At 42.3% G+C, this 25,573-nt stretch overlaps 1 protein-coding gene across 2 annotated transcripts in view; it reads right to left on the bottom strand.

Annotated features, from left to right (window-relative positions):
• asap1a (ArfGAP with SH3 domain, ankyrin repeat and PH domain 1a) overlaps window positions 1-25,573 on the bottom strand; it is a gene marked incomplete at its 5' end in the record, with an annotated part of 46,527 nt that overhangs the window by 8,789 nt on the left and 12,165 nt on the right. The window contains 19 exons of one of the 2 annotated variants that reach the window (XM_083671924.1): window positions 572-639; window positions 942-1,057; window positions 1,423-1,508; window positions 1,971-2,157; window positions 2,646-2,737; window positions 3,181-3,314; window positions 4,256-4,422; window positions 6,832-6,880; window positions 7,204-7,291; window positions 7,550-7,619; window positions 7,819-7,933; window positions 10,572-10,662; window positions 11,004-11,079; window positions 11,250-11,335; window positions 12,432-12,561; window positions 12,721-12,770; window positions 13,114-13,188; window positions 13,965-14,110; window positions 20,169-20,241. In XM_083671924.1, the coding sequence (XP_083528050.1) occupies window positions 572-639; window positions 942-1,057; window positions 1,423-1,508; window positions 1,971-2,157; window positions 2,646-2,737; window positions 3,181-3,314; window positions 4,256-4,422; window positions 6,832-6,880; window positions 7,204-7,291; window positions 7,550-7,619; window positions 7,819-7,933; window positions 10,572-10,662; window positions 11,004-11,079; window positions 11,250-11,335; window positions 12,432-12,561; window positions 12,721-12,770; window positions 13,114-13,188; window positions 13,965-14,110; window positions 20,169-20,241 (1,899 nt within the window). The remainder of the gene's footprint in view (window positions 1-571; window positions 640-941; window positions 1,058-1,422; window positions 1,509-1,970; window positions 2,158-2,645; window positions 2,738-3,180; window positions 3,315-4,255; window positions 4,423-6,831; window positions 6,881-7,203; window positions 7,292-7,549; window positions 7,620-7,818; window positions 7,934-10,571; window positions 10,663-11,003; window positions 11,080-11,249; window positions 11,336-12,431; window positions 12,562-12,720; window positions 12,771-13,113; window positions 13,189-13,964; window positions 14,111-20,168; window positions 20,242-25,573) is intronic. The other variant, XM_083671923.1, reaches the window with a different exon arrangement.

Here is a 25,573-nt window from a genome sequence, read left to right as displayed (position 1 = left end):
AGCTGCCACAAGAACTTTTTTTTTAATTGAAGATGTAACTGCTGACGGCAGCAGCAGAATGTATTCTGAAGTGTACAGAAACATCTTGTCTGCTTGAGTACAAGCAAATGCCTCCAAATTCATTAGATGGTGCTTCATCATACAGTAAGACAATGACCCAAAACATACTGCCATCACAAATAGGGAGTTTTTAGGGCCGAATAGTGGAAAGGTCTTGACTGGCTAAGTCAATCTTCAGATTTAAATCTAATTGAACATACATTTAAGTTCCTGATGATAACATTTTAGGCAGAAATACCTCAAAACAAACAACAACTGAAGATGGCTGCAGTACAGGCCTGGCAGAGCATCACCAGAGAAGATACCCAGCGTCTGGTGGGGTCAATGGGTCTCAGACTTCTGGCAGTTATTGCATGCAAAGGATTGCCGACCAAGTAATAAATAAATATGTATACAAATACCCCAAAAAAAGCAGAGAATCTCTACATAACCTCATAGTAATTGTCACATGGATGATGTATGTGATTTAAGCTGTAGAATTCACCATACTGGTGCCTGGACTGGTACTTACTGGTTCTTCACACTGGGAGTTCCTCAGCCTCCTGGCTATGTCTAGGGCAGTTTCTCCACTCTGATTGGCTGAAAGGACAAAGGTTGGGGTCACCAAAAGTGTGTCCTGTGTACCTTCATGAAACACATCTACGAAAGTCAGTGGCGAGATAGCTGCTTGCAAAGGACATATTCCTTTCCCTTAAACACTCACACCAGCATTAGGGTCAAGTTGAACTGAAGATGACTTACACATTAATAACTATAGACAAATTTGTAGCTCAAATCGGAATTCTGACAAAAAAAACATTAACAGAATACAAAGAAGCAAAACTTATGTTATCTTAAATATTTTGTGTGGAATATAATCATTTAGTTTCCCCTACACACACCTATGTCAATGGCTGGCTTGCCCCGAAGCAGCAGTTTCAGACACTCCTGTTTCTCGTACAGGCAACAGTAGTGCAGAGCAGTATTGCCATTCTCTGTCTGCCTGTCTAGATTACCACTAGAGAGAGAGAAAGAACCAACAGTCAAAGACATGGATAGACAAATAGAAACTAAACAACGCATGTTCACACGCTCACACACTTCAACAGACACACTATAACACACACTTCAACAGACACACTATAACACACACACACACACACACACACACACACACACACACACACTGGAGATTATTCCTCCAAAATAGACCAATGCCAGTGTCTCAGTGACTCTATGGGCTCCATTTTGGATCAGTGCTCAACTGTGCAAAAAATACCTAACAACTCAGAATACGCGACAGAGTCGCGTATCATCAGTGTGTAATGACAGTTGTCAACTATTCACTTCTTGTTTTTCTCAAGAGCCCGACAGTATCTCTACCTGTTCTGTACCAGGAAGTCAACCAGATGCAGGGAGGTCTGGTCTGCAGTCCTGACAGAGTAGTGGAGGGCTGTCTCCCCTGGGTCCTGGGGAACACCAATGCCATGTATTCATTTACCATTTGCATGAAAGTCTGTTACGAACAATGGTTATTATCTGACATAATGTATTTTCTTAAAAGCTTTTTGATAATGCCTCATCTGTATTGTAAGATTTCACTCATTTGCAAAGCCACTTCTCCCCGATTTTCTTTGAAAGCCGGTTGGGTTTGAGTTTGTGGGCTTTCATATGTACAGTTCCCTCCATAAGTATTGGAAAGAGGAAACATTGTGGGTTTTTTTCAGCTCTATACTCCTAACAGTTTCGAACTCAAACCTCAAGCCTCAAACCTAACCTGTTGGAGGCTTTAAAAAAAACTGGAAGAAGTGGCTTTGCAAATGAGTGAAATCTTAGAGCTAAAAGAAGACAAAATGCCTCTTCTTTCCAATACTTATGGAGGGCACTGTACGTGAAGTTTCAATTGAGTGAGAAATGAGAGGTCTCCTCACCTTCCCTGCCTCAGGCAGCGGCTCCATCAGCTCCGTCCCCTCGCCATAGGCCTGGACCAGCGCCAGCAGGTCTCGGGAGCGGACCGCCTCGTACAGCTCGGCCAGCTTGCCCGTTACCGTGGCACCGGTCTGGCGGGCAAACTTATGATCCACATATTTAGCGTTGATGTACTCCTTCCTTGCCGTCCTGCCACAGAGAATATATAGTTGGTTTCTGCACACTTTTGTATGTTTAAAATCTCCATGGCTATGATGTTGCCATATCTAGCATGTATTTTATAAAGGTTCTGCATTCTGTATACAGTATGCTTGAATACATTCAAATCAAGTCAACACCTTTAATCCAGGATGTCACACAAATGGTAAATGAAACCTGGCAACAACACAGTACAATGTAAAAAGCAGGAGTCCAAAGTGGGAGAAGAACATTAAAAAAATGACTCTCTAGCATTGACAACAATGACAGTGACAGTGGTCAAAGTCAACAGACCCTATTTAACCCACAGTGTCTTCAACCAACTAGAATCTGATTATCTATTTAACCCACAGTGTCTTCAACCAACTAGAATCTGATTATCTATTTAACCCACAGTGTCTTCAACCAACGAGAATCTGATTATCTATTTAACCCACAGTGTCTTCAACCAACGAGAATCTGATTATCTAGAGACTCACATGTCACTTGACGGAGCGGGCTTTGGTGAGAGACTCGGGAAGTTCCCTTCCATGATGTCATTGAAACTACTGTTCCCTATGTTCTTGGCCAGCTAAGGAGAGAGAAAAGACAATCAAATCAAGTAAAACTGCACATCAAATCCACCTCTAAAATTCCATAATTTAGAGCAGGCATACTGTCTCTATTGCTTAAAATGATTGTTTAATAAAAGCTATTTAAGTTTTGACTAGTTACTGTACAGGTCCCTAGGCAGGATAGTAAACATTAAGACTATCTGCCACACTATCTGCCTCTGTATGTTTGCTGGCCACAGGGTGTAATGTGAACACATGTGACAGCCGGGAATTGAACCCGAGTCTCCCATGTGGAAGACACAAGCATCTACCATTAGACCAAGAGGACATCCTCAAGGTCTGAGTGCGACAATTTAGTTTATATGCATGATTCACCTCCGCTTCACAGAGAAGAAATATACCTTTGCGTAACAAATTAAAAACATTCAAATACATTCAAATACACCAAAATGGAATATACCAAGAGCTCGGAAGACCCTAGCTTGTCCAGCTCCATAGACTGTATGCGGGAGATGTGGACGCCCATCTCCCTGTGGATCCCAGAGCACTCAATACAGGTCAGGATGCCCAGGTTAGTGGACAGCCACTTAGGCTCTGTGAAGAGAGACAAACGCAGTTGCATTATTTTAACACAAGAGGGCACAAAGGTCCATTTTGACTTGATATCAGGTAAAGAAATGAAAGCACTGAATAAATATTGGAGTGAGTTTGCACCAGATAATAATCAAAAGGTACACAAAGGAGTTTGCAACACCATATCTGTATGCCTGAATGCGTCATTACACAAAATGGAACCAACAATAACATTAAAAAGAGAGGGATGGGGTGAGGGAAAGGGATATTATTGTACATCATCATCCCCTTGTTATCATTGATGGAATATGTTCCTGTTTTTTTGCTTTGTATTTAAATGCTAAGGGGAGAGATAGAGAGAGAGAGAGAGAGAGAGAGAGAGAGAGAGGTAGAGAGAGAGAGAGAGAGAGAGAGAGAGAGAGAGAGAGAGAGAGAGAGAGAGAGAGAGAGAGAGAGAGAAAATGAGTGACAGTGAGAGGGGTTAGAGCTGCGTCATTTTCTGCTGCATTAACAGAATACACAACAAGCCAGAGTGATGGGATCTGCCCGGATACCAGTAGGGTGGGACGACACCTGCCACAGGAAGTGGAATAGAGAAGGAGGGCTTATCTCCTCAGGAAATAGATGCAGCAATGTGTGAAGTAGATAGGAGATAGTAGACAGTAGATAGGGTACAATGTGTCTGACTACACTGATGACAGTGGTAAACCTTACGGGCTGGATCTTCTCTCTCTCTGTCTTTGACACACACGCACACACAAGCGTGCGCACGCACACATATGCACACGCGCACACACACACACACACACACACATACACACACACACACACACACACACACACACACACACACACACAGACAGACACACACACACACACGTACACACACACACACACACACACACACACACACACACACACACACACACACACACACACACACACACACACACTTGGCTTACCTGCAGCGCCACAGTCACAGCACACTTCGTTGCCAGGCATGCGGAGCACGTCCTCTATGATGGCTTTGGTCAGGTCCTCCAGAGTGTCCTCACCCCCTGTACTCTGCTCCCCACGGAACGCCATGTTCAGAGCCTCCTCCTTACTGTTGGTCAGCACGGAGATCCATCTACACACACACGGATCAGTGAGAGTGAGCTGTTTTGATGTGGTATGGTTCATGTTTTGATCATACCCATTTCCACCATAAAAATGACCAGTGTATATACAGTAATTAGCATGTTAAGACAAGCACGCGCACACACACACATACACACACACACACTAAGAACCAGCAGCCAGCAATTTTACTGAGTAAGTCCCGCCCTTCTCTTGCTGACAGTAAACTCTTTACTAAATATTTTTGTAAAACAAAATAAACATGCATCATGAACTAAGCTATCCAGTGGTCTTAATTAGTTTTGACTTCTTCAGTTGATTAGCGATAGCTCCTGTCAGAGCAGCTGTGGTACAGTAGCTAGCTATCTGACTTGCATCTGCTGAAACCTAGTTGACCAGATGTTACTTTATCAGGGAATATTACAATTATGATTGAAAGGTAAGATAATCATTGTGTTATAGCTACCTAGCAAGCCAGAAAGCTAACTACATGTAAAGTGCACAAGTATTCAGACCCCTTCACTTTTCTGCTTTATGTTATGTTACAGCCTTATTCTAAAATGGATTCAATAAAAAATTTTCCTCATCAATCTACACACAAAAGCCAATAATGACAAAGCGAAAACAGGTTTTTAGAAATTGTTGCTGATTTATTAAAAATAAAATCACATTTATATAAGTATTCAGACCCATTACTCAGTACTTTGATGAAGCACCTTTGGGCAGCGATTACAGTCTTGAGTCTTCTTGGGTATGACACTACAAGCTTGGCACACCTGTATTTTGGGAGTTTCTCCCATTCTTCTCTGCAGATCCTCTCAAGCTCTGTCAGGTTGAATGGGGGGAGCGTTGCTGCACAGCTATTTTCAGGTCTCTCCAGAGATGTTCAATCCAGGCTCTGGCTGGGCCACTCAAGGACATTCAGAGACTTGTCCCGAAGCCACTCCTGTGTCGTCTTTGCTGTGTGCTTAGGGTTGTCCTGTTGATAGATGAACCTTCGTTCACCCCAGTCTGAGGTCCTGAGTGCTCTGGAGCAGGTTTTCATCAAGGATTTCTCTGTAGTTTGCTCCATTCATCTTTCCCTCGATCCTGACTAGTCTCCCAGTCCCTGCCGCTGAAACATCCCCACAGCATGATGCTGCCACCACCATGCTTCACCGTAAGGATGGTATAGGCCAGGTGATGAGCGGTGCCTGGTTTCCTCCAGACGTGACACTTGGCATTCAGGCCAAAGAGTACAATCTTGGTTTCATCAGACCAGAGAATCTTGTTTCTCATGATCCGAGAGTCCTTTAGGTGCCTTTTGGCAAACTCCAAGCGGGCTGTCATGTGCTTGTTACTGAAGAGTGGCTTCCGTCTGGCCACTCTACCATGAAGGCCTGATTGGTGGAGTGCTGCAGAGATGGTTGTCCTTCTGGAAGGTTCAAGTGATCATTGGGTTCTTGGTCATCTCCCTGACGATGGCCCTTCTCCCCCTATTGCTCAGTTTGGCCGGAGGGCCAGCTCTAGGAAGAGTCTTGGTGGTTCCAAACTTCTTCCATTTAAGAATGATGGAGGCTACTGTGTTCTTGGGGACCTTCAATACTGCAGAAAATGTTTTGCACTCTTCCCCAGATCTGTGCCTCGACACAATCCTGTCTCGGAGGTCTACGGACAATTCCTTTGACCTCATGGCCTGGTTTTTGCTCTGACACGCACTGTCAACTGTGGGACTTTTTTATTTAGAATAAGGCTGTAACATAACAAAATGTGGAAAACGTGAAGGGGTCTGAATACTTTCCAAATACACTGTAGCTGAGTGTTTGAATGCAGAGAGCCTGTAATCTATTGCTCCTTGTTGGCTGGCTTGCTAGAGATCTTGACAAAAGTAAGGAGGTGCTGTGTTTAGTTGACATCGTCCAATTATGAAACAAACAGTGTGTGTTGTGTCCCCTGAAACAAGATAGCTAGCTGGTCTGCTACTAATTTAGGTGTGCCTAAAAAATTTGTCACTATGTTATGGTGCATGGCAATGCATTGCATAACTGTTGAAAGCCTGATAAAATGTATTAAAAATCAAATTATAAAAAAAAAAAATATATATCATTAAAAATATTTAAAAATGTGACGACGTATTGAATTACTGTAGATACAAGTGAATCAACACTGATTTGGATGTCTAACTTAAAAATTGCTCTTTAAACATCTTCTCTGGGTGGATCTGCACAAAATCTGGTATACATGATCTATGGACAAAAAAGGTATTTCCAGTGTCTATTTTTCTTAAGATGAGCTAAAACAACATGGCCACTGTAAGCCAACAATGTGTAATAGTGCCACCCTGAGGTTAAGCACAACCATACTCAGGGTTGGTTAAACTAAACAAACGAAACACCTGGGCTACTAAAATATGTTTTTTTACGGTCGTAAAGTATCTTACATCACAAACTCCTGCTCATCTTCAGCCTGGAAGTGATATGTGCGATTATCTGTGTGTGAGAGAGAAAGATGACACACAGTTTAGTTTATGCAACATCATACTGTACCTCATGACATCTACACATTTTCAAAACTCATAGCCAGGTCTGGTACCACTGTGTTGTCTCTGCAATCACTGTTGAGGTACAAGCTGTGGTGACGCTGGTATTTTTTTTATGATGTTCTCCTCTGTGACCTCTCGCTCAGAAACTGTGCTGTGTCGGTTTGTGATCACAGCCCTTTTCAATTGAGTCAACTCAAGAACTCATGAAATTGCAATTAGAAAATCCTCCTAGCATAATTGCGCTTGATTTAGTTTAGTGTTGTGACTTACGGGAGATGAGGTCGAAGCACTTCTTGTCCTCCCCGGTGGGTTTGACCTGACAGGTGAGCAGGTTCAGTCTCACCGGCTGCCTATTGGACTAAGTGACAGAAACAGAAAATGAAGAAATGAATGAGCTTGCCAATAAATTAAGCTATAGTCCTTTTTTGTGGCTATATCTACAACCCACACCCACCCACACCCTCCTGAGGTGGGAAGGCACTTTACAGAGAGGAAACATAAATCACACACAGTGTGTGTGTGTGTGTCTGTCTGTGTGTGTGTATGTGTGTGTGTGTGTGTGTGTGTGTGTGTGTATGTTGCTGTAGTTATGGATTATGGGTGATGTAGTACTCACTGTAGCATGTGAGATGGTGAGGATGCCACTCTTTACTGAACACTTCCTCCTTTGCCAGACCTTTCGTAACCTAGGTGACAAACATATCAAGTAATAATTGTTGTCCTTTTTATTACATAATCTATGTGGCAGCAACATGAAAACATGGCAACAACCACAAATGAAGTTGTTACCAATGGTACACAGAGGGCTGGTATCCTAGACCTTGATTAAGCTTATTTCAAAGATTAGACAAAAAATGTCTTTTGAATCTTCATCAAGCTACCTACCCGTCACTCTTTTTCATCAGATAGCCCTTCTTCTCGCTGCCAAACTCTTTGTTCCCCTGGAGCTGGTGCATACTGTATCCACTCTGCTTGCTCTGGGAGTCCTGCAAAGACAGTCCTGTGAGGCTTAATATGAAGTCATGTATGCAAGAACTCAATGCAACTCGGTGCATTCTTAATACATTCCATAGTGTGTTCTAGAAGGACAGGTCAATTATAAAACGCTGCATTGATACATACTATATATGCTGAGAAATGCATTGATAGAACATAAAACACAGGACAAACAATGTTGTGAAACAACAGTACCGGTGGGTTTAGAGAAACAGTAATGAAGTCATATGGCTGGTTTCCCGGACACAGATTAAGCCTAGTCCTGATTTTTTTTTTTTTTACACATTACTGTGTCCCTCCACACAGCAGCTGCGGAGCGATACGTTGTAGCCTGTGATACTGTCTCAGCCTGTAGCTAGAGAGTGTAGCTACAACGTATTACTCCACAGCTGCTGTGCGGAAGGACACAGTAATGCGTACTTCAACAAAAAAAAATAGTTCCACCACAAAGTAATGGATTAAACGTTCATTTGACTTCAAAGTGATGGTATTAAAAATCGAATTAGCTTTGATGGACTGCCACCGCTTTGTTATTAGTTTTAAGTGTCATGTGGAGTTTATTTCAGTGCTTTTTTGGACAGACTGAACTAGCCCCGTTCAGGTGAAGACACTCCATATGAATGACAGCAAAGACAGGTCCCAAAATAGTACCCGTCGATCGACAGCACTGCATATACATCCGTAAATATGGTAAAAAAAATCGATCCGAACCAACCATTTCATCTGTGTCTGGGAAACGCCAGCTCATGTGCAAACCAAAAGTGTACAATGTACACTATTTACTTCGTAATGAAAAACATATATCGGCATCAGTCAATCAATGCAAATATGGCATGCACACAACACAACTTCATGCAATGTGCTACTAAATATGACACACAATTTTTTTGCAGTCTGCTACCCAAGCTTACAAAGAGTGCCTAGCACTTACTCTCCTAGACTTCAGTCAGAGAAGGCAGGAGAAGGGAAACAGAAGCAGTAAGTCAGAGCGCACTTAGCGTTGCACCACACAAGAGACCATCAGTTACAGGAGAGAGTGGTTAGTAGAAGAAATAACATGCTAAGAATTCAATTATATTTGAAACGTCTCATTAACTTTTCAGGGCTATTAGGTATCATAATTTCTATGGATATTAAGCAGCCTTTTGGATATTTCATGAGGCCGGAGAAAATCTCAGATGACGGAGAGTGCCATGGATACTTTCAAAACTGGGATAAGTGAAGCCGAAACAGGTAAGGGCACTGGTCGTATGAAGTCGCAAGCTCCGGCAAGCTAATACCACAACACTCCATCTCATGAAATGATATAGTGTCTGGTCGGAGCTAGGCCTCCCCCTGGATTTTGATAAATATTACTTATAAATAGCATAATGAGGTAATTACAAGTGTCTCACATAGTGTCTTTCAATAACCAAAACACCAATGACTTAAGATAAGACATGGCCTAACCCTGGGTTTACATTAGACTGAGCGGTCAGTGTAGCACAACACTGGTTACCAGCAAGGGGTTACTTGACACTGGCTACCAGCATGGTACAACACTGACCACTCTGACTTATCTAAGGGTTAGATAAAACACCTTGAATACTGTAGTAAAGTAAATCTGGGTTTGTTAACTCCTGGGCATGTTGAGGGTGCAGGTGAGGACAGGTAGGCAGACAGGTAGGTTAAGGGAGCTGCTCTACTGCACATGTGACCAGGCCAGGCTGGTGAACGCCCTCCTCAACACGCTCCTCAACCCGCACCGTTCAACGGTTAGCTTTTCGGTGGCGTAGCTGGTTTCCAACGGCTATTTCGGTGACAGTCACGTGTCGGCGACACAGAAGATGCAGGTTCGAGACTCGCGTGAGCTCAGAGTGCGAGGAAGCAATACTGTTTGCAGCAGCGTGATGCCTGTTACGTACGCTAACAACATGATTCCATCGGCAAGGTGATGGGACCTAATCAGACCGGTGGACACCCTGGGGAGCGTGCTCATGCTTACATGATAGACACCCACATACATAACAGGGGAAACAGACTCTGGCAAACACATCTAGTACTGTAGGTTATTGATTCTATGTGAAGGCACTACTGCCAAAACGTGGGTTATTAAAGTCAAAGCGAGAGAGAACAGCCCAACTTTTCCTTTATTTTTAGTAGTTGATTCTGGCAAACACATTGAATACTGTCACAAACCCAATGAGGGGTAGAGGGGGTCCACTGTGGGGAACTACTTCAGTGAAACTGCTGTGCCATCCCAGCTGGGACTGGCAGGCCATGACAGTAGGACAGTAGCTACCTCCTCCTGTTGGACACAACAGTGTTTCCCTCTCACACTGTGGGACACATCGCTCGGCGGGGGAGACGAGTGTACGAGAGGTGAGAGACTTGCTAAGGATTATCTTATTGTTTACTTGTTACCATGGTAAAACATACAGAGAACTGAACATCCAGGACAGGATTTTAGTAAGGGTTATCAAGATATTGAGTTAAAAGGATCAGGATGGGAGGTATGCTGGTGGTAGGTATGGGTCAGTGGAGGCTGGTGGAGGTAGAAATCGGAGGTCGGGCTCATTGTAATGTATGGAAAGGAATGAGGAATGGTATCAAACACTTGTGAAGTAATCAGAGTAGGGATGTAAGGGTTTGTTTTGTTTTACTAACCTCCTTTTGGTCCAGCTGCAGGGAGGATTTAATGAGGTCCCTCAGGGCCGTCAACTGCTTCTTCTCCTCATCCTGGGTCTGCTTGATCTGGGGAGCCACAGCCTTCATCACTTTACATCAGACACTCTCTAATCCCCTCCAAATCGCTAAGAACCAATTAACATTTAAGATTTCAATGAAGACCATACATGCAGTGGGGAGAAGACATACGGGGGGGGGGGGGGGGGTGGTCTTTTGGAAAGTATTTGAGTATAACAACATTGTGAGTATAAAACCATTGTGCTAACAACTCAAAACTATATTTAGCCAAATTACCAGATGTTGAACTTGGTCCATAGAACCATTGAGCCTTCTATAGAACCTCTGGGATTAGAAACCAATAGGAAATGTCCCCACTCTCCAATTCGCAGTTCACGTATGACACTTACATTATACAGGTCAGCTGCAAGCTTCTCAATGTACTGCTTCAATTTATCTGCTGTTTTCAAGCCATCCTGGAAAAAGCTGAAAGAAAAACAATAATTCAATAATAGTTCAGGTATACTGACACAGGTAAGCGTAAGCACTATACAAATCTGAAAAGGAAGTTAGTCTCAAGACCTGGTGTGGAGATCCTAGACAAGATCCTACTGTGTGAGTGAGACCAGGGCAGAAGCTGGCTGTAGTGTACTTACTTGCACTGTGCATGATAGTACTTTATCAGGTTCTGGAGCAGGTCCACTCCCTTCTTGGTCTTGATCTCGTTCACTTTAATCAGGTACTAAGGATCAAGAAGAAAAATGTACTATTTTGAATTCAATGTATTCATCACAGACAATCAACAGGAATTTAACTAACTTATTTTTTAAATACAAGGAATTGTATTAAATAAAACATGAACATGTGTTTTTATGTGTGGTGGGATTCTATCATGGCTTAGTAGTAGAAATATTTTTAGAAGTGATTTGACAGTTAACAGCATACACTTCAGAGCCAACCTGAACCATACTCTTTTCAGAGAATATAGCAGTGTAGGGTCAATGACTAGAAAAATAATAAAAAAAAGACACAACAGGTCTTGTGGACAGATAAAACTAATATTATCATGTACCAGAGTGATTGGGAAGTTTGGAGAAAAAAGGATCTGTCCAAGATTTACAGCCTACCACCTTGACTGTGAAACATGGTGGAGGGGGTGTTATGGTTTGGGCATGTAGAGCTGACACTAGAACTGGCTAACTTGTCTTAATTGATTATGTAACTGCTGACAGCAGCAGCAGAACGTATTCTGAAGTGTACAGAAACATATTGTCTGCTTGAGTACAAGCAAAAGCCTCCAAATACATTGGGATGGCGCTTTATCCTACAGTAAGACAATGACCCAAAACATGCCAATGAAGTTTTTCTGGGACAAAAAGTGGAAAGTTCTTCACTGGCTAAGTCAATCTCTAAGATTTGTTAAGATTTTAGGCAAGACCTCAAAACAAAGACCTCAAAACAAACAACAACTGAAGATGGCTGCAGTAGAGGCCTGGCAGAGCATCACTGGGGAAAATACCCAGTGTCTTTTCTAAATAGTGAAACCAATATATACACAAATACCATCAAATAAAAGCTGAGAATCTATACTAGAACCTATTAACCTCAAAGTAATTGTTTGATTATAAAGTATAAGTATAGAGCCAAAAGAAGAAAAAACGGTTCACTTTCCCATTACAGGGCACTGTATAGCTTATAACAGTTTGCACCAGATATGTTACTGGGCCAGTTCAGCTCATTTTTAGAGAGCCGTGCTGTGCTGGGTAATGCAATAGGCAAAGAAAATATCTGAGCCAACACTGACCTCACACATCTGTAATATCTGAGCCAACACTGACCTCACACATCTGTAACTGGAAGATCCGTCGCTCCTTCTCCATCTCCTCAGCAATCTCAGCGCCGGTAATCTCAGTTCGGATCATTCCATGTTGTTTAGCATGCTCCCGCTTCTCCTTCTCAATCTTGGTGCTTGGAAAAGTTATCCGGAATTTTACTCACATAAATGACCACAGTGAAATACACTCACAAGATATTGTGCAAGAGTTTGTCCTCTGATTATGGTAGAGGGTCTCTCTCACACTCAAGACACACTCACAAACACAAAGAGGTGCAGTACATTACACTTACAACTTGGTCTCATAGTCCTTCCACGCCTTGTCAAACGGTTTCTTTATATCCTGAAGATGAGAGAGAACTGAGTCAAAATAGAACTTGCATCAGGCATAAATGTATCTTTTAACTGTCTCTTACAATCAGGGGATGCTGCATTGATCTGAGATCTGAACTGACTTGGGAAAAGCCCGGCGCTGTTTGAAGACTAAAACGGCTCTCTGAGAGCACACATTTCCTCTGACCGAGTCTGTCACTGCCAATAAAACCATTCCAAACCTGTGTGTGTGTGTGTGTGTGTGTGTGTGTGTGTGTGTGTGTGTGTGTGTGTGTGTGTGTGTGTGTGTGGCAGTAGGTGGCAGTGTCTCAATAAAACATTTTGGCAGGATGCGACAGGTCTTTAAATCTTACCCCCTTAACTCCTTTAAGGTCGCCCTTGAGAAGTGAGTCCAGGGTAAAGATGACGTTATGGCTCAGGCTCTGGAGCTGTAAAGGGAAAGAGGAAGAGAGAAGGGGGCTCGGTATCAAAACAGTAGAGAGGTCTTTTTATGGTCTATCACAGAACGTGAATTTGAACAGGGATCGTGATTGACTTATCAATCTGACTTGTCAATCCATGTCTTCTCTCACTGTCCCGAAGGGTTTCCAGGTTTGCATTATATCTCCCTTTTCTTCCCCTTTTTATACAGCCCATGTCCAACAGGTGAACAGAAAAGCAATTCCATTTGTAGCTCCAATTCACAAAACCTAGCAGGATACGTGTACTAAATAGTCATGTGACTAAATGGCTTACATGTGAGTATTTACATGTGAGGACTCTGCAACAAAACAAGGTGATTTTTAAGAAGAGTAGAATCCCATTCTCCTTTTATATAATGTTTTCATTTATGGAGGAGGTGATAACAGGGTTTCCATCCCCCTGCCTGTAGGGGGCAGTGTGTGGCGCGCAGGTGGAAGCCCTACCCGCTGAACTGAGCGCTGCCACTTAAGGTGACTCACTATGTTCTAACTCCTTAGTTCCTCTCACCAGGTGTAAGGTGACTCACTATGTTCTAACTCCTCAGTTCCACTCACCAGGTGTAAGGTGACTCACTATGTTCTAACTCCTTAGTTTCACTCACCAGGTGTAAGGTGACTCACTATGTTCTAACTCCTCAGTTCCTCTCACCAGGTGTAAGGTGACTCACTATGTTCTAACTCCTCAGTTCCTCTCACCAGGTGTAAGGTGACTCACTATGTTCTAACTCCTTAGTTCCACTCACCAGGTTCTTGAGAAGTACAGAGAGTTCCTTGATAAGGCTGGAGAACTTGACGAAGGCTGTTCCCAGATCAGGGTTGTCCCTGCTGATGAAGTTGCTGCCAAACTTGTCCAGGGCCTGGCCGTAGTTCTCCTCATTCTGCACGTGATCTGTCAAGAGCAGGAGGTGAAAACAGGTCAATGCAGCATTAATAACTAGATGTGATACTCCATGACAACCTTTGTTTTTACCAAAGCATATTCAAATGAAGGAAAAAGAAAACATCCACGGCACCAGGACACTAATCTGTATCTCTGTTAGACTCATTTGAACAAATCAGGATTAAAACAGCATATGCCATGGTGATCACAATGTATTGCATTCTACTTTGGGAGCATTAAGGGGATATTAACTTCTTCCTCACAACACATTATACGGAATCTGAAATCTACAATGTGAGATGATGATGATGATGATGATGACAATGATTCTGGCCTGGGAAGTATACACATCAAAGCGTTATACCTTGCTTTCTAAGGATGAGTACAAATGTCATCTGAGTGACATTTTAGGTAACTTTGACCAATTTATTTCAAACCAATTGGGGTGTAATGTTGCTGGTTTAATGCCTAACCATGACTTTCGGATGGGGATATATGTGTGATATTGCGCGAACACAATTCAGAATAATCCCACCAGCACCCTGGGGAGGACTTGCTGGTCCATTCCGAGCTCATCTATAATCCCCCAAACTGGGGCATCCGCTGCCACTTTGAATTCCAACCGGCGAATGGAAGACACCATAAAGCCATCCCTATTAAACGCATAGAAATGCTGCTCAGAGGAATGAAGGAAAAGGCCGGGTTAAGCCCTGATAGCTCAGAGCTCTCACTGAGCCTCAGTAATACAAACCTAAGTGAAAACCTCTCCATAGAAATGGGCTATTTTTTTTAATACAAATGGCATATTCAAAGAGCTGTTCCTGAGACCACTGCTTTTGAGAATACAATTCACATCTGCATTGATACTTTGTATGCTTAGAGGGGACAGAGTGTTTTAAAAAAAAAAAAAAAAAAAGGTCATGTTTTACAACAAAACCCCTTGGCAGAAAAGCTAACTGATGAAGACAATCTATTTTTAGGAAGGAATTACGGCAATGCATGAATACAAAACCTCAGAATAAGTCTGAATGTGGAGGGCCAGCCCTTGGCAATTTGCTGTGGGCCAGCTTGAGTATGAGGAATGTGGCCCTGATACGTTCCTCCCAGTCAGCAGACAATTTGTGGGCCAGGTCTGGTCTTGTGGTGGAACATGTGGCTGAGTGCTAAAAACGGCAAGTATTATACAGTATGGGCCAACCCTGGGTGAGAGTTGGCATTTTGCTCATGGGCCAGCTCTGGGATGTGATATCTGGCCCTGATACCTCCCTGTCATTACTGGGCCACTTTTGGTTTAAATGTGGGGGACCCGTACTGGGTGAGAGCCGGAATTTTGCTCATGGGCCAGCTCTGTTGTCAGGAATGTAGCCTTATGCTGCTATGGCACGTCCTTTAAAACCACCCTGTCCCCGTCCGTAAAATTCTACCAGGGACGTCACCTGTCAGTCTCTCCTGAACTGCGTCACCTTTAGTGTTCTCCACAGTATAAATGGTATTATAACATATCAATGGTGTTATAACATATCAACGGTGTTATAACATATCAACGGTGCTATAACATATCAATGGTGCTATAACCCCTCGTGTATTCACATTGCTCCACAAATATAACTCCATTCATTCAATAGAAACGAGAAAACAAATACAATCCATTTTAACGAAACCATTCAGAGCATTGACAAAAGGCTACAGTAATGCAGCAATAGATTTATATACAGCATTTATAATACCAATATCACCACAGCTCAACTGTAATGCCAAGACAGCACTAGAGCCAATGAGACAACATCAGGTCAGCTATGCTAGCAATAGGCAACCAAGCCTAAAACAAACTACAGAACCACTGAGGACTTTCCAGTCCCTCTGGCCATAAAAAGTCGGCAGAGAGCTTTGAATGTACAAGATGACAGACCTGGGACTGCCCTTTTGGTTAGGCCTCACAGATGGAGTACAGAGGAAGTGTATGAGGGTCAAGTTACTACACAACAAACAGGATGTACACAGACACGCACATAGGCCTACACACATCTTAGGGCTGGAGCCAATGTTCACACTCACCACCGCTAACAAGGCTGACTAGGGCCACAATATCAATGCTATTTATTTTAAATAAATGTCTCCAATTACAAAAATAGATAATATACAATACATACACAGGAATTAAAATATAATAAGATCCATCATTGAATGCAGACAAAACAAATTCAAAATATCAATGCATTCCTCATTATTAAATCGCACAAAAATGTTATTGATAAAACTTGAAACTACAAAAATGCAATAACATCATTGCACAAAATGCAATAATGTCATTTCACTACACACACAATATTGAAAGGTCATAATCTAAAGCAAGAAAATTCAAGCCCAACCAGAGCCGGGCCTGTGGAGATTTTAGTTGTTAGTAAGTAAAAGTAATTTGCGTTGCTTTTAAAATAAAAATGTTTTACCTTTTTTATTAGCTCATTTCATTATCATTACCTGACACACGCAACGTTTTTTATAGAGGAAGAGAAGAAATGAGTACAAGAGAGGAAATAAATGTAAAAAAAACATATTTTAAGTCAGTATTCCATGTGGTAATTATTCAACGCATACAATTCAATGAATGGAAAATATATAAAAACATAAAATGAATTCACTTACTACCTCACTCACTATATTTGTATACAGCTATTGTAAAATGTTAACATTACATTATGATAGGTGAGGTAGTTATACCTTGGCTAACAAGTTAGTGTTGCCAGCAGTGGCCTACTGTAGTTCTGTTTCCTAAATCTTTAACACAAGGCCTTTGTCTGTCATTGAGTCATAGTAGTACTCTCTTGTTTTATATAAATCCAAGACTTGTGTGTGTGCAGTGTATATGTGATTATATATATATATTTAAACAGAATCATTTAGCAGTGGAGTATTCAATCACCCACACTGACATGTAGTAATAATGGGCAAAGTTGACAATGTACATTATAAGACTTCCAAAGGTAGTAGTGTTTGAGGGACCAATAGCATAGCCTAACATAACAAGCTACATAACATTGGTGTTGGTAAATTGTCGCTTGTAGCCCTAACAGATGAAAGAACAGACTGAGTCAAATAATTAAATATTTATGTGAAAATGGTTGCTTTTTCTGACCTGACCATTCTGTTAGCTTGTGTTTTGTCACACCCTCTTCTATGCGAGACCTGACACCTGCACCCCATGAGTGAATGCACTGTGAGTCAGGTCAGGAGGCTATCTTGTTACAACTAGTTTGCAGTGAGCCCAATTAGGATAAGATTCAGGTGTGTGATTTGGCATTAGAAGTTGTCATGCTGTTGTGTTGGTGCCAGGATGGCATCAACCTTTATGCCACCACAATGCTACGTGAACAGAGGCTATTCATTCGGTTACGTTGGCACCAACTTCGCCACGACCTCACCACAGCCTAACTTCAAGGTTGCGGTTACATACTGTGTTTGCTGGGATAAGAAACTTGCTAGCCAGCAAGACAGCTAGCTAGTTAATGTTTCACTAGCACTAGTGTATTAGCTATCTTCCAAACGACTGTTTTTATTAGTGAAAAGGCATGTGTAGGACTATAGGCAACATGAGGTATTGCATTTACAAGTGTTATTTTGATAGCATTTACGTAATTCAGCTTGTAAAATGAATTTCTTGTTTATCTACAACTGGTTGCTAAACAATTTAATGAACTTCCTGTAAGGTAGGTTCAGGCTAAACCTCTACTCTGGTCATTCAATGACACAGGTTTTTTTGATGCCCTTGCATAAAGCCACAAATCCCAAAGGAAATAACAACAACAACAACAAGTCTTCGTATCAGGACAGGTAATCACTTTAAGCCATTTAGGGGCCTGAGCTATTAAAGTTGCTTCGGTGATGAAGCTGATCATGATACTTGCTGCTAGCCTGTCATCGCACCAGCGTGTTTGTATACCATGAACATTTACAAGTCTGCTTACTTGACAACAGGGTATTATTGTCAGGCAGTGTACAGCTTTTAGCCCCTCTGTAAGAGTCAAGCAGAGGTCGACCTGTATTGATTTCCACCAATCAGCTAATGGTGCATCAAAGGATACAGGCACTAAGCAAATGGCATATTCTGTGCTTAAAGCCATGGTACAGTAAAATGTGCATCCCATCAAGGTCACCGGCAAGGGTGTGGCAGGGAAGCCATACCACGGCAACTTAGCATTCATTTGGCTATAACTGAAATGAGTGAATTTCAATAAATTAGTGAAAAATCTAAAAACGCTTATTTGTAAGCTAAGTCTGTGTCCTGCAACAGGCTGTTTGGTTAATTTATTTGTCTACAATGCATTGCAGTTGTAATTGTAACATTTCCTAGTTGAAAATGTGGCCTTAATAGGCTTTTGGTAACTTTTATAATAGTTTATATGAAAAAAGGGCATGTGATCCGTGATGGAGTACCAACATTCTTAATGTGGCCCTCTTGTAAAAATGATGCCCAGCCCTAGATAAGGCATATCTAGATAAGGGGTTGTAACAGTCACTGCCACCATCAGTCAATTTCACAGCTCCTGAGGGATTCTGCAGCGGTGCTGGACTGGTGCTGGACCAGAAGGATCGTACTGATTCCAACATGATGATGCAGGAGTTACCCTAGTAACCCCTTTGACCATCACTCTTTTCGAGAAATAACCATTGATTATATGATCAATATCAGAGACTCTGCACAGTGCTTGGTGAGGGTGATCCTCTCAATCACAGAGCTTGTGTGCGAGAGAACCACTGACACAGCCAGTCCAACACAACAACACAGCAGAGTGGCCCTAACCCTAACCCTAACCCTAACCCTAACTGTAAAGCCAACAGTCCCACATTACCCCGGGCCGGGTTAACGTGTAGTTTCGGCCATGTTGTCAACAGTATTTGGGACTGAGTGGGGACATCCTACCAGTGGAGACCGGTCCATTGAGGAAGAGGAGGATGGTTCTCCCTTTAAATTTTGATGAAATTAAATTAAATAAAAATAAAAACTTCTGTACAAAAACTCTAAATCTGCTCGATTCTGCCGCACAAAATGCACTCAAACAGCTCACACAAACTAACAAAATCGGCTCAGATAGAAGTAGTCTCAACAGTGGTGCCAAAAGGTTGAACATGGTAATTGGAAGCTGAAATAGAGGAGAATGAATTTCAAGACTCCCTTCGCTGCTCCGTTCAGCCTCATTCATTGTGTTTTTATTTTTTCAAGTCGCATTTTCGCTGTAAAATGAGCAACTTCCGAGGATGATTCTCAGACCAAATATGGCTACCTCATGTCCTGTCCATCCAATCAAAATCATAGTATAGCTAGTTAGAGTAGGCCTGTTATTAACAGATTATCGCATGATAAAATGCTGTTCTGAAACGTCAAGAATCAGCAGTGAATGTGATGTAAAAGTATTTAGCAAAAGTAAAAAAAAACTGAATTTCTTCACCACTTTTTGCCACAACACTTTTAGACAGAAAGAGCCACCTCTGTATACCACCAAAGAGTGGGCTTTCCTTCTACAAAAAAACCCTTACTGTCCCTCTCCAGTCTGATATGAGAAGTCATGTCTGTAATGTCTGAGGGCTAGTGTCTGACAGAGTGTAGCATTAGCCGCTAGCCCCTTTCCAGCATGTAGCTCTGAATCGTGTCAACCATTGTAGATAAAAGAGATGAGTTATGAGTTGTGAAGGGGCACAGGCCGTTGGGCGTTGTGTGTGTTGTGACCTTTGTGGTTGAATACCCCCCACGGGGTGGATGTATGGACTAATCAGGCATAGGGTGTAGCAGAGGGCTGACAGATGGATAGAATGGACCAAGCTTAAAAAGTGTGTGTGGGGGGGGTTACTGTATACAGCCACAGATTTATACAGTTCACGTATTCTAACAAGTAAATAATCTCTCGGGTATAGAGTGATTCTTTGGCAAGTTTTGAACATGTTGCTGGAATAATCAGAGCAGTGGGCAAGACATGACCTTGGTATGATGTGTAAGAGTTGTATGTATGTATGTATGTATGTATGTATGTATGTATGTATGTATGTATGACTTGAGTTGTAGGAAAACCCATACCTTGACCGGAGTTGTAAATTGCTTTAACAGACTTCTTCACTTTCTGTAAAGCTGTACGGTCTTGATCTAAAGCCTGGATACAGAAGAGAAAGAAAGAGAAAGTTAGTTTTATGTTTTAATCATATTTATATGATTTTTTTTATCACACTAAACACTGTTTTGTTGGGCACAGGAATCCACACATTCATTATAGCGTTGCAATGCATTTGATTGATCATAGATCTATTAGGTCATATTTAAGTGGGCCTAAATCATCATACCACTTGAGGAAATCTGACAGCAGAGTAGTTCTACGCATGCCGCCCATTGTTGCAAATGTCCTCGCAAACAGGATTTGGATGACCTCCAGCTATGCAGTGGGCCACATACAGTAGGTCATTAAAGCTCTTACAGGTAGCATGAGGAGAGAACACCAAAATCAATAGGAGGTTTCATCTTACTGCAGCACGGTGGAAGGTCGAGAGAGAGAAAGAGAGACACCCTTCAGTAAACCATACTCAGGGCAAAAACGCATCAAAGAGAAAGTGTCAGGTAATCTCGACTGCGACTGCTGTTATCATGAACCATAAGGCTGTCGTGAAAATGACAAAGCTTGTCATGGCAGTTAACAACAAATTCAAGTGGATTGACGGGAGGGAAATCTCGGGCATATGAATCTTGTTTGGTTGTTTTTTTACCACTTCATGATTGCTTTAAGACTAGTGAGCAGAAAGTGGCACTGATTTATGAAAGGGAGAAATATCAATTTCTTCATTAGTGGGGATTCCATTTCACCACAGTGCATTTATGACCATCATTTACCATCCCCCAATATATAAAATGCAATAGGGGATAAGATACAGCAGTATCCATTAGCCAAGTGCAGTACAGTTCAGCAGGAGTGCACCCTACAACATTAGCTGGCAAAATGAATGAATAAAATCATGGAATACTGCAGTTGGCACGTGCCCAAGGCTGTTAATGCACATGCAGTATTCATCTCAGGGACTTTGTGTGTGTGTGTGTGTGTGTGTGTGTGTGTGTGTGTGTGTGTGTGTGTGTGTGCGGTCCTGCATTAAAGATTCAAGATTAACTTTATTGTCCCACAAAGTGGAAAATTTGGCTTGGGCTTTCAGCCGTAAAAGAAAAAACATACAAAGATGTTAGTGAATAAATACATACAGCAAGGTTCCTAAAAGCACCTCTATACAAACAGAAAAAACAAACACGTCAATAAAAGCAAAGATCTGCACAAATCCCTTTAATAAAAACAAAGACCCTCCAGTGTCCATCCTGGCCTCGTCCTTTTCTTATCTGCCACTATTTAAAAGCTGTATTGACAGAGGGATAAATTCATTTTTCAATCTATTTAATCTGCAACAAGAGACTCTGAACCTCCTCCCTGAGGGCAGTAGGTGATACTCAGCGTGTAGAACATGGTATGGGTCAGTAACTATCCTCTTGGCTTGCCTTAGGGTGGCCTGTTCGTACGTAGACTGCTAGGATGGATGCTGTCTTACCCCTGTAATCTTCCATGCAGTCTGCATCAATCGGACCAGTTTGGACTATAGTTGCACGGAGAGGTTACCAAATCAAGCTGTAATGCCATATCTGATAAGGGGCTCTCTATGACCGCCTGATAAAAGACTAACATAATTTTTTGATGAACACCGTGAACTCTAAGTCGACGCAGGAAGTGCAGTCGTGGTTGTAATCTGCTACAGAGACTGTCCGCATGGATGTTCCAGGTTAATGAGTTGTCAATAAAAACACCAAGGTATTTGTATGAGGAGACCTGTGAGATGGTTTCATCGTGGATGACCACAGGCCTGTGGTCGTCAACTGCCCTGGGGTCAAACACCATCTCCTCTGTGTTTTTAACATTCAAGACAAGGTGGTTGTCATTACATTACACCACTTGACAAACCTTTGTATCTCTGAATCTCTGAATAGAGTTCAGAGCAGTGGTATTGTTGCTCTCATGGGGCCACTTTAACAGACCAAGGCTTGACGGGAGGGGTGGAGTGGTATTCACACATAGTAACCATAGCAACAGAGGCTCAGCTTTTCCCATTTTCCCACTCTCCGTCTTCGAGCCAGCAAGTGCTTTTCTCATGGACAGCTCAGTCTCGGGTTCCCAGATGGGCTTTGAGCCACAAAACAAAGATGCTGTATATGTTGGCCGTCTTTGCTCATCTTCTTGCGTGCCCCTTTTCTGCACCTCAGTTGCTTGAATGTTAGTTGACCCAAGAAAAATCCTTTCAAGCGACACAGAACCAATACATAGTTTCAATGAATAACTTGGGTGAAAAAAGCTCATGAAACAAACCTTCGAATTCAAATTCATTGTGTCATCCTACATTATCTTCCTTTAAATTCTTTATCAAAACAGGATGATAAGCGCAAAGAGGCAGTAGTGGGCATTAAAAAAATGACTAAACCTGAGGACAGTTTGTGGACCAAATATGGTTTTATTTGTGAGTTGTGAATGAGCTTGTAGCATACCGTAGGTTGAGCTAATTCAGGTTTAAAACACTTAGCATTCCACTGAAGAGAGCACAATAACAGCACACAGCCTAGCAACAGCTGGGCTAGTCACTACAGGAGATATTTAGCTTGATTTTGTTGAAAAGGCAGTAAGCTGAACATGAATGAGTGAAAAAAGTAAATTCACCGGCCTTGTTGCTAAGCTAAATATACAACAGGTTCTGTGAGAGTCTGGTGTTGTCATAGTATGAAGAAACGCTCAGCATTACCTAAACACTGAAGTAAAAACCCATTTGAAATTGGGCCCCAAACAAAGTACCAGACTGCTTTTAACTTGATAGTGAATTAGTATCAATCCCAAGCTACTTCCAGGTATCAAACAAAAACATTTACTTCAATGGCAAAAACTTGAAGAATGTTTAATTTCACCTGTTTGGAGTAAGATCAAAGGTAAATAAACTGGATTTTGGGACATGATAGGAAATGTTATGCAATGGAAAGTTATTTCTATTTCAGAGTCTGACATGGCAAGGATCAGAAAGAACATTCTATCTCTATGGCAGAGGTTATATACTGTCAGGACAAGGCAGGAAAAAAGTGGGCCAAACCAAGGCTGGTCCCTGTGGGGAAAAGCTGCGTCTCTGCTCATTTCCTTCAGAATATTTTTGGTGCTTTTCAGTGTGCGCCAGATAGATGAGGAAATGCCTTGAAGTCCATGAAATTATGTGATAATCTTGTTTCATAAATTTTACAGCTAACAGATATGGGACAACAGACGGAAGGAGAGAGAGGGAGAGGAGCTTTCCCAAAATGTGTATTAATCATGTGATATACATACACGCAGTCTCCCATATACTCTCATATTTGTCATACTGTGTCTTCATATTATCTAACCTCAGGCAAAAGCTGTATTTAGACGAAATTAGGAAGCAGTGACACTACATCAGTTATTAATCATAACACGGATAATATTCATAATATCACTGACCCCACAAAAATAAAGAATATGAGTTAAATATCATTGCTCAACAGCGTTTTTTGAGTCTCACATGGCACCATAACCTTTTCAACAAATTGGAAACTACTACTTTCTCCTTCACCGAAAGCCAGCAGCCATAAGCATCCCAATGCTAACCTGACTCTGAAGCTAAGCAGAGTTAGGCCTAGTCACTCCTTTGATTGGAGAGCAAACAGACTACTGGGTGGTGTTGGGGCCCAGTATGGGGCGCTCATCCCTCTGTTAGAAACTGACCCAACGCCCCCGGGTAGTGACTGGGAACATTGCCCTGTAAAAAGGGTACTGTACTTCGGATGAGACATGAAACCAACATGCGCCCTCACTGTGGTCATTAAAATATCCCATCACACTAGGGATCACCCTGAGGGGTATACTACGAAGCGAGCTATACTATATTCAGGATTATCCAAAATTAGGTGGCTTGAGTTATCGTCAAGCTCAGGTTGAGACATGCTCGACAGACCAGAGCATGTGAGCGGAGTTGAGCATTAGGAGATGCTGCTCCTCATCCAGGCTGAGGCTGTGCTTGCACTCCGCTCCCTCCGCTCCTTCTCGCTCCACATCCTCGCCCTCGCTCCTTTTCCGCTCCAAAAGCGTTCACAGAATAAAAAATGGTTCTCGCTCAAAATTCCCTCCATTTGTTTCTTTGTTCCAAACAATCATTTAACCCATTTAACAAAACACCGACATCTAATCTGAAGTATTTATCGTATTTGTTAGTAATGAGAAAACAGACCATTTGCTCAGTAATAAAAGTAAAAGTGACGCTGGCTTGGAAGGCGGTAGGAGGGCTGGCATGGCTTTCTCATGGCATTGACTAAACACGATTCCATGCAGGATTTATGCCCTGAGCTTGTGATGTGAGCAGTCTTGGAGCGAAATAGGAGCAGCTCATTCATCCCCTCTCCTCTTCCCCTGAACGTTGCTGCAAATAAATGTTCCTGGTTAAACAAGAGTTAAATAAAAACCAATAAAAAGACACACACAAAGCCTGTCCCACTCCTCATAAAATGTACCAAAAATAATTCTGCTGACTTGTGCCCTAAAGCCACCAGCTGTACCTTCAAAGAATCCCTACAAAGAGGATGAATGAAGTGAACATGGCTTTTGGGCTCTCTCTCTCTCTCTATCATGTCTTAAAAGCTTTCCCAATCCTCTGCCGTCAACAAAGAGCTTTTTTTTTTTTTTTCTCCACAGCCCAAAGATTGAGGGTCGGCGATAAACGTGAGCAACAGTGCAATCACATTCTAAATCTGATCAAATACAAATCCCACTGTTCAGATTAAATTGAGAGAAGAGAGAGACAGACAGACAGACAGACAGACAGACAGACAAAGACAGATGATGGGGAGAATGAGAGAGGGAGAGAGAATGTGAGAGAGATAGAGAAAGCGAATGAGAGAGACGGCAAGAGAATTAGAGAGAGAGCGAGAGAGAGAGAGACCCCCCCCCCCCACGCTCCCACCCACTCACCCGCCCACACAACCCCCAAACAAACCATAGAAACACAACACCAACTGCACAAAGAACTAGAGATACAGAGAGAGACAGCGTGAAGGGTCCAGAGGTGAAGAGGGGGGGGAGTGGAGGAAACCGTGGATGTAAACAGCGACAGACGCTGCTCCCTGGTTGCCGGTGGCTCCCATTGCCATAGCAACCCCGGCCCTAGGATGTGGGTCGGCGTCAGACATGTGGCCCGGCCAGAGATGGGTTATTTACAGATGACCAGTCTGCCATGCATCTATGCGTGTATTTTATGCATCACATCATTCTCAAAATTCATAATACTCTGATATTCAATTGGTTTACGGCCCATGATCTGACATTAAAGGGATAGTTCAGGGGTAGTTATACCTCATTTTCCACTTACTTGGAGTGTTGTTGACTCTTATTTCGTTTAGTCGCATTCTTCAAGACCACT

This window comes from Argentina silus (assembly GCF_951799395.1).
Source record: "Argentina silus genome assembly, chromosome: 1".
NCBI lineage: Eukaryota > Metazoa > Chordata > Actinopteri > Argentiniformes > Argentinidae > Argentina > Argentina silus.
The sequence above is the reverse complement of the archived record's forward strand: the minus strand, read 5'-3'. Positions and strand labels throughout refer to the sequence as shown.